The sequence below is a fragment of the Mus pahari genome, chromosome 19 (assembly GCF_900095145.1).
Source record: "Mus pahari chromosome 19, PAHARI_EIJ_v1.1, whole genome shotgun sequence".
In the NCBI taxonomy this organism is placed as follows: Eukaryota; Metazoa; Chordata; class Mammalia; order Rodentia; family Muridae; genus Mus; species Mus pahari.
In genome coordinates, this window is record NC_034608.1 from 30,859,313 (window position 1) to 30,868,773 (window position 9,461).

At 54.8% G+C, this 9,461-nt stretch overlaps 1 protein-coding gene across 1 annotated transcript; it reads left to right on the top strand.

The window, feature by feature from the left end:
• The first annotated feature begins 256 nt into the window (after positions 1 to 256).
• Positions 257 to 4,312, top strand: Sox1 (SRY-box transcription factor 1). The gene has a single exon (XM_021218992.2). The coding sequence runs from the start codon at positions 1,096 to 1,098 to the stop codon at positions 2,278 to 2,280; it is 1,185 nt and encodes a 394-aa protein (XP_021074651.1). The 5' UTR covers positions 257 to 1,095; the 3' UTR covers positions 2,281 to 4,312.
• Positions 4,313 to 9,461: the final 5,149 nt, after the last annotated feature.

The window sequence follows — 9,461 nt, forward strand, 5'->3', positions numbered from 1 at the left end:
TCTTTCTTCCTCTCGGTTTTCAACCCAATCGTTAATCATTCGGAGCGCGCGGGCGGGGAGAGGCGAAGGGGGCGAGCTCCGGGTTCGCCGCCGCCGTCGCTGCCGCGCGCGCGCGCTCAGGAAGCAATGTGGCTGTGACCCCGCCCCCCCGCGCCCCCTTTTTCCCCCTCCTTCCTGCCCTTGCTCCCCCCCCCTCCTCCTCCACCTCCTTGCTCCGCCGCCCGCGCCCAGTGTATCTACTCCCTCCCCACGTCACTCGCCAGCGCGCCATGCAAATCACCGCCGCCGCCGGCTCCCATTGGCCGCGGCGCGCTCATTTAATGGCAGCCCGGGCCCGGCGTATGGCTGCTGGGCCCCCCGCGCCACCGGCCCCGCGTGCGCCTCCGCTCCGAGCGCACGGCCTCGGGAAGGCAGCGGACAGCTTGTCCTGGGCACGGCGTCTCGGCTCTCTGGCTCTCTGCTCGCGTTGGCACTCCCACCGCTGTCCCTAACCCCCTCCCTGGCTGCACCGCGATCGCCCCCTCCGAACCCCCCTCCGAGTCCCCCTCAGCGCCTGGCTCCCCCTAGGCACCTGGGACCAGCACATGCCCAGCGCACGCGGCGCACCGCCTTGCTAGAAGTTGCGGCCCCAGAGTTGGAAGCCGCCAAGGAATCCAGCACAGAAACGGAGACTTCGAGCCGGCAGGAGGAGGCAGCGAACCCCGCGTCGGGCCCAGGGGCACCGCTTCAGACCCAGAAAGTGAAGCCTCAACTTGGCCACGACTGCACCTGTTTGCACAGCTCAGCCCTGAGCGACCGGACTGCCGCAGCGGCGACAGCGGCGATCATCCTGGCCATCGGCCTCTTTGGCAAGTGGTTTGTGCACCCGGAGAAACTTTCTACCTGCGAGCTGGACCCGCGCTAAGTGCGTGTGCTTTTGCCTCTTTTTTTTTGTTGTTGTGGCCTCCACCCAACCCCCTTCTTTCCGCTAGGCACTCACCCCACCCCACCCCCAGTCTCTCTGGGCTGATCCTTTCTCCACCCACCCACCCCCACCCGGCCGTCTATGCTCCAGGCCTTCTCTTTGCGGTACCGGTGAACCCGCTAGCCGCCCAGATGTACAGCATGATGATGGAGACCGACCTGCACTCGCCCGGCGGCGCCCAGGCGCCCACGAACCTCTCGGGCCCGGCCGGGGCGGGCGGGGGCGGCGGTGGGGGCGGGGGCGGCGGCGGCGGCGGCGGCGGCGGGGGCACCAAGGCCAACCAGGATCGGGTCAAGCGGCCCATGAACGCCTTCATGGTGTGGTCCCGCGGACAGCGGCGCAAGATGGCCCAGGAAAACCCCAAGATGCACAACTCGGAGATCAGCAAGCGCCTGGGGGCCGAGTGGAAGGTCATGTCCGAGGCCGAGAAGCGGCCGTTCATCGACGAGGCCAAGAGACTGCGCGCGCTGCACATGAAGGAGCACCCGGATTACAAGTACCGGCCGCGCCGCAAGACCAAGACGCTGCTCAAGAAGGACAAGTACTCGCTGGCCGGCGGGCTGCTGGCGGCCGGCGCGGGTGGCGGCGGCGCGGCCGTGGCCATGGGCGTAGGCGTGGGCGTCGGGGCGGCGGCCGTGGGCCAGCGCCTGGAGAGTCCAGGCGGCGCGGCGGGAGGAGGCTACGCGCATGTCAACGGCTGGGCTAACGGCGCCTACCCCGGCTCGGTGGCCGCGGCGGCTGCGGCCGCGGCCATGATGCAGGAGGCACAGCTGGCCTACGGGCAGCACCCAGGCGCGGGCGGCGCGCACCCGCACGCGCACCCGGCGCACCCGCACCCGCACCATCCGCACGCGCATCCTCACAACCCGCAGCCCATGCACCGCTACGACATGGGCGCGCTGCAGTACAGCCCCATCTCCAACTCTCAGGGCTACATGAGCGCGTCGCCTTCGGGCTACGGAGGCATCCCTTACGGCGCCGCGGCCGCCGCCGCCGCCGCTGCGGGCGGCGCGCACCAGAACTCGGCTGTGGCGGCGGCGGCGGCGGCGGCAGCCGCGTCGTCGGGTGCCCTGGGCGCCCTCGGTTCTCTGGTCAAGTCAGAGCCGAGCGGCAGTCCGCCGGCCCCGGCGCACTCGCGGGCGCCGTGCCCCGGGGACCTGCGCGAAATGATCAGCATGTACCTGCCCGCCGGCGAGGGTGGTGACCCGGCCGCGGCAGCGGCTGCGGCGGCCCAAAGCCGGCTGCACTCGCTGCCACAGCACTACCAGGGCGCGGGCGCGGGCGTCAACGGCACGGTTCCCTTGACGCACATCTAGCGCCGCGGGGACGCCGGGGACACTGTGGCTCAAGGCCGGCGCCCCGGCGACGAAGAGCGTGAGGCCTGCGCCCCAGCCTCCAGAGCCCGACTTTGTACCGAGGTCCCCCGCGCTCTCGTAAAAAGGCCGCTCTGGAGAGCGGAGCGCCAGGTGACATCTGCCCCCATCACCTTCCCCGGGACTCCGAGGCGCTGACACCAGACTGGCCTCTTAGACTGAACTTTGGTGTTTTCACGAGACCTTTTGTACAGTATTTATCGTCCGCAGAGGAGGCACACAGCGTTTTCTCGGCTCCGGAAGACAAAAGACAAAAAGAAAAAAAAAAAAAAAAAAACCAGCGAGGCGATGCCAACTTTTGTATGACTGCCGGCTCTGTAACTTTTTCCGGGGTTTACTTCCCGCCGGCTCTTCTGCCTGAGGCCGAGTGACGGACCTTGAGCCCTTCTCACTTGTTATAAATCTAGTAAGGCAGATCCAAACATTTACAAGTTTTTTGTAGTTGTTACCGCTCTTTTGGGTTGGTTGGTTAATTTATACCGCAATCCCCTCTCAGACGGTGGAGTTATATTCTGGGTTTTTGTAAATCTCTGTATCCGAGCATTTCCAATTTTTTGTTTTGTTTTGTTTTGTATTATTTCTTGTAAATGCGTTGTGACATTTTTATTTTAGGCGTTGCGATACGGGGGAAGAGGAGTCGGATGATGTACATAGCCTGCAAGTCTTTCATCTAAAAACAAAAACAAAGAGAGATTACCCCCCCAAAAGCATCAAATTTGAATCAATACATTTAAGAGAGAAAAGCCCGTTTCCCTATGAAATCGAAACGTGCTAATTTTATATGCATGTTTTATGAGTTCAAAATACAATTAGTAATCTGTTGGAGGAGAAATTATCCGCGGGGGCCCAAGAGTAAGGAAACCCCACCAAGTGGAGGACAGCATTTCCCTGGCTTTATTCGGTGGGGAAAGAGAAATCCTAAACTCCATAGATTATTTTGTAGAGTTAAAGTTGACACAGAAGGGAAGTAATTACAAAATGCTTCCTAATGGTTTAGCGTTTTAACTGCCATGGCCCTGGCTTTTTTTTTTTTTTTTTTTCTTTCCTGTGGCTCTGCAGTTTTGAGGCAACTGGGTCTTGGAACGAGGATGGGTCCTGCTCAGTGGTGGGACAAGGCCAAGGATAGGGACAAGGATAGCCACCGCCAAGACAGCATGCCTTTGATTTCTCTGTAATTGGAATTGTAAGTGAAATTATCTTCCTGTGCTCCGAGGAAGCAATCCTGACCCAGACCCCACCACCGCAAGTCTCTCACCAGGTCTTACCCCATCCCCTCCAGCTTCCTCTCTGGGAAAATCCACATAATTCTACCGATTTTCTTACACACACACACACACACACACACACCACCCCCTCTCCTGTGTGACCGGGATGCAGGTTGCCAGGCAATGTAGACACAGGGTGCTGTGTTTATCACCCCTGACCAGATCTTGAGGTTGTTTGATGCTTTAAATATTTTTAATTATATTTTTTCTAGGTGTTTATTGGTATATTGCAGGTCCCCCCCCCAGAATTTAAAGTTTCCTGTAAAACTTTGTCTTCAAGTAATCTGACAGCATTAAATATTGCATTTAAAAGTTATACTGTAGCAAATATGTTTTAAAATTAATCACGACATTAGAATGAAATTCTATTTTTGAAGGAAATTTTCTTTAAGTCCAGATGGGGAATGATACTATTTTCAGCATCCTTTCCCCTCATTTTTTTTCCAAATTTATTTTCTTGGAATGAATATGGACTAGCCATCCATCCAAAAGTGGACTTAATCTAGCAATTCAGTAAGACCTGAGCTCAACCTACATTGGAGAATATCTTCCAGTTATAAATGCTAATATTACAAGTGACACGTGTGATTTTTTTTTAAGTCATTTAATGGTTTTGCTTAAAGCCCTCATTCCTTAAAGTGATTGCAAGAGATTCAAGAATGACGCCCACTGCTTTCTGATGAGGTAATAAAAGAACAACCCCCCCTTTTTCCTTTCTTTGTTTTTCTTTTAGGGTTTTGCTCCGTTGTTTCTAGAGCTGCTTAGCCTGCTTACAAGTCCAGGAGGGAGGCCACACTGCGGCAGTCTATGAAGAAGTGCCCCAGAGGCCTCGGGGAAATTCTAGGAGTGTTTAGGGTCCAACCCACTCCCCTTAAAACACCAGGACCTTTGCTGACTGGCCCCCCAACACCACCCTGTTCTTTATTTAGTGAGAATCAAGGGTGCCATACTCACCTCTGTTGTGCCTGGGCTTCTGGAGTTCCTGCGTGTGCCTTGGCTGTGGGCAACTAAACCAAGGCTCAGTGCCATAGGACTTATGGTCCACTTTAAGTGAAGCACCCCATATAAAGTTAGATATCCTGTTAGTACCAGACAGCTCATCCCCCCCCTCACCTCCCCCCACCCCAAGACTTTCAGAGTTTTGTGTTCCCTACTTGAGCTCTACCCAGTGAGCAAGAATTCTTTGTGCCAGGCCGCCAAGCCACCTTCCTTTGGGTTCTACTGATGTGAAAGACAAGGAGAAATTCTCTAATGACTTAATTTGAAAACAATACAGAAGGAGAGTTAGTTGCAAGGGGGGGGGGAGATTCTCTCAAGATAGAGGCCAGATCCAGACAGACAGGCTTTCTCCATTTTAAATAAATGGAGAGAATTTTCTCCTAGGCCTTACTTAGAGCCCAACTCAAGGATAGATTCAGTACCTAACCGAACCATGCACATTTTTGGTCAAGTGAGGGTTATTTATTTATTTATTTTATGGCTATGATGACCGGATAACTCACTTCCAAAGTTCGGGCGGTGTTTCCTTCTATTAGTGCGATATTGTTTAAGAATCTGTGTGGAGAATGGGGCAGGATCTTTGCGAAGCGTGGATAAAGTTTGCATAACTTCGCGTGGGGTGCCTGGGTGGCTTCTAAGCTCACGGGTAAACTGAGCAGAATGGTTTGCCTGGTGGTCCACCCCCAACCCCCTTGCCCCTCTCCCTCTCTCCTCTTCCCCTTTCTTTGCTCACTTAAAAAAAAAAAAAAAAAAAAAACTCACTGGCCCCTTTTTATTGTTGCCACTAAGACTTTGACACCCTCCCTCAAACGCAGTAGTAGGCAGATGAAACGAATTAATTTTTTTAAAGGAGTTGCGGGCGCAGCGCGCCTGATCTGCAGATGTGTCGGGATGTGACTGATAGGTCTATTAAAATCATGCGTGTGGGAGAAGAATAACACTCATATTCACGCATTTCATCCCCCCCCCCCGACAAAGACTGGGCACTGCCGAGCTGTGTCTCCGGAAAATTCCAGTTTATTCCAGAAGCCCTCCCCAGCACTCATGTTCTGGGGACGCAGGAAAGCAAGCTCTGTCCAGCCCGGGTTCAGCACTGCTGGCTCAGGGCCCCTGAGCTCTTGTGGTCACGCCCTCTCCCCAACCCAGCTTCCGCAGCGGGTGTCCGGGAGCCCCGCGGTGGAATCTAACCGTAGGTTAGAGTCCTGGGAAAGTTCAGGGGGAGAGCAGACTTGGCCTTGGCGCAGGACTTGGCGGGATTGAGAGGGCGGGCGGATGGGGAAGAAAGAGGCGCAGCGCGGGCCCCCGGGGCGAGAACGCCAGAGTCCCTCTGTGCCGGGTGGCGGGTGGACTGGTCCAGGCTCCTGCAGCGCAGTTCAAGGCTGCCTCCCCAGCTCGGGGCTAGGAAGCCTCACCACCCCTCCTTCTCTTCTCAGTCCTCCTCCCTCCTCCCGCCCGGCCCTTCCTCTCCAGCTGTGCCTGGCAGGACCCAGCTTCACCCTCCCCCAGAACCAGCGGGGCAGTGCGGCGGCGGACAGCATCCTTCGTCCAAGGCCTTGGGGCCAGGACCCCTCGGGGAGCGGGCCGGCCTCCCGTGGAACTTCACGCTGCCTCCCGAGTTCCAAGTCACCCGTGCTTCTGTGGTTCTGCTGTCCGCTGAGGCCCGAACCTCGATCTGCTCTCATGTCCCTCTCACCACTCTCCTGTCCACCACGTCTTCTCATCCCCGCCCTTCCCCTAGCCTCCGGTCCGCAGCCTCTGCTCTTGCTTGGCTTTCCCACCTCGCGCTGCCAAGTCCTTCCTTTGTCTTGGTATTCAGTCCGCTTCCCGCCTCCTCAGCCCCTCTCCTCCCCACTCGCACGCTCTCCAGCCCAGCCGCCCCGTCGGAGGCACAGGTTCAGGGCGATCGGTGCTTTCTTCCAGCTCGTCTGTCCTTGCGGGGGTGGCAAGTAAGGGCTTGGCGTCCACCGTACTCATGCCCACGCTTGCCCGGAGGCCGTTGGGGAATTAAGAAAAGAGCGGTTTGTGTTAAAGACCGCAGGATTACGGGCGGAGAAAGTCCTGACCTGGGGTCAGCCTCAAGCCAAACCTTTTTACAATCAGTCGCGAAACCAAGCAGGTCCCAGGCGGGACCGCAACAAGTGGGCGCAGAGAGGGGGAGGGGAAGCAGGGTCTCCAGGCAAGCAGAGACAAGAAAAAGACAGAGTGACCAGCAGCTCCAGGCAGAACTGGGTTGCGGGCACAGACTGGGTCTAGGCCTGGACAGTGACTAGCTACCTTCAAAGGTTTCCTTCCTGGCTAAGTCTAGGGGTCCGCCTGCGAACTATTCCTTAGGATTCTAGTCTAAAGAGAAAGCTGCGCAGGCCTCTGCCCAAGAGGTTCCGTTTACTTGAGTAAACGGAATAAGTAAGTAAAAATAAGGGCAAGTTCTTGGAAGCTGGACTCAGTGGTCCTTTCGTAACCCCTGCATTATTTTAGACTCAGTACAGCCCTCCGTGTCTTTGCGAGCTGTAGATGAGGTGGTATAGAAAGGACGGCATTATTAAGACAGTTTAGTCACCAGACCTGGTTGAGTGAAATACCAAAGGGCAAAATCTACTATTTATTCACGTTGATGGAGCCGGAGAACGTGGAGGGAGGCCTGAGGACAAGGAAGGAAATAGGTTTGTCTTCCTTAGAGCCCCATTGGGAATTCCTACTGAGATGATACCTGTTAACTGATGATGTTTGACAAATGTGGAAAATATATAAAGGCCCAAGGAAGCACTGCACCCACAGACAAAGAGCCTATGTCTGGGTAGGACAAATAAAAAACACAAAATTACCAAATCTTCTAAGTCCTCACCTGCACATGAACAGACTCCACCAGCAGGGACAGGACAGAGCCAGTTTTCAGGGTTTCTTTGGTTTTGTTTTAAATTACAAACTCGAGCATCCCTGCACAGTGGGCGCACCCTGTGGACTCACACACTTAGGTAGAAAGTAGGCTGCGAGTTCAAAGTTCAAAGTGGAAGACCAGAATGCTGCAGAAGCAGCTGCTAAGTGACCTTCGGGGGGGAAATGTGTCTGTGGCAGAGACGCTGGCCTTAGAGTCTTCCTGAATGCCCTGCGGGCACCTCATGAGGATTTAATTGCCCTCAGCCACTTCAGAACAGCCTTGTGGGTACATTAAAGACTCTGTTTGTGGAGAACAGCAGGTCACCACACGCAAAGCCTTGGAATAGTCAGCCAGTCAAATCAGTGGAAAAAAATCAGCTTTTGTTAGATTTTGCAGTTTCGGGAATTAGGCATTCACTGCAGAGCTGCAGTTGTGAGAAATTGCAATGTCAGGCGCGTTCCCAGTGGGGAAATATTGTGAGTGTGGAGGAACGTAAGATTGGGCCTGACAATGGGGAAACTGACAAGAGCCATCACCCAGACAGTGTTTTCTCTCCCAGCACCCCGGAAATGCTAAGAAGGGATGCTACTTGGCAGAGGTGGCACTCCAGTCAGGTCCACACGCTGAGTGAAAAGAGGCTCACACAGTGCAAGACCTGACCCCAGTTTCACACAGGCAAAAATTCCCTGTAGAAAACAAAACAAGAGCCACCTAAAACGTCAGCACCTGGATCTTCTAGAAAGAAAGAGAAGAAATTAAAGAGACCAGTGTCTTGCTTCTAAGTGGCAGAAGTGGGGACATCCAGGTGAGCTGAGCTTATTTAACCATTGAGCAAACTGAGCAGATTCAAGCTTTAATAAGCTAAACCTCTCAGCCACTAAGTGGAGGGCTCGCGCCTCTCTGCTGGGTGAAGGAGCTGGACCCCAGGCCTTTGTTTCCACACTAAACTGAAGGGAGAAGATGACTAAGACATCTGCTTTCCGGACTTGACCAAATAGAGCTTTCTCAACTTAGTGTCTGTAGTTCAGAAGTGAGGCCAAAATCACCGAACATCCAGCTCCTTGGGACATGCCCTGCAGGGCCTCAGAGCCCAGCAAACAGAAGGTTTCCATGAACGGCAGGTAACACGGAAGCACACCCTTGAAATCAGTGACCTGTGGAACCAGGACTTTAGGAGGAAGGTGTTGCAGATGGGGGAAAAATGACATGATCCACCCTGCATAGGAATTCTCAGAGAGCTGTCACATTCCCTGTCTGCTCAGCAGATGTCCTGTGTCATGACTGGACTGTTACCAGGTGTCCTTAAGATTAAGATCAACTGGACGAGGCTCACCATCTCCTGGGTGAGACACATGTCACACAGGAGGAATGATAATGCAATCAATCAACAGAGCACATGCCATAGGCATCCGGCCTGTCCCGAGGGAGACAGGGCATGTCTTCCAGAGCACATGAAGCCACATGTCCTGGTCCTCCCTGTGTGGAAGGTTCCCTGGGTGGCTGTGATTGGTGTTAGTGGTGATGTGACTTTAAAGAGAGCCATTGTTAAACTGGCTTTGGACTGGGCTTGTGGTACCAGACACAGACTTGGAGCTTTGCAGGAGTAGCGGCTTCTTACCCTCAGCCCTCTGACCAGGGCCCAGGCAGGCTGACCCGAGGGGCCCCAAGAACCTGCCCTGTCTTAGGCACAGAAGGGAAGATGCTGGACGCTGGCCCTGGAAGACACTTGGAAAGCCTGTATTTCAGACGGTGCGTGTGTGTGTGCGTGTGTGCGTGTGTGTGCGTGTGTGTGTTTGTGCATGTGTGTGCGCGTGTGTGCGTGTGTGTGTGTGTGTGTGTGTGGTGAGCAGCTATCATAATTATTGAGATCAGAGAAGCAATTTGTTGTTTGTAAAATGATCATTTAATTCTTCAATTGGTGACTTTTGAAGAGAGAGAGAGAGAGAGAGAGAGAGAGAGAGAGAGAGAGAGAGAGAGAGAGAGAG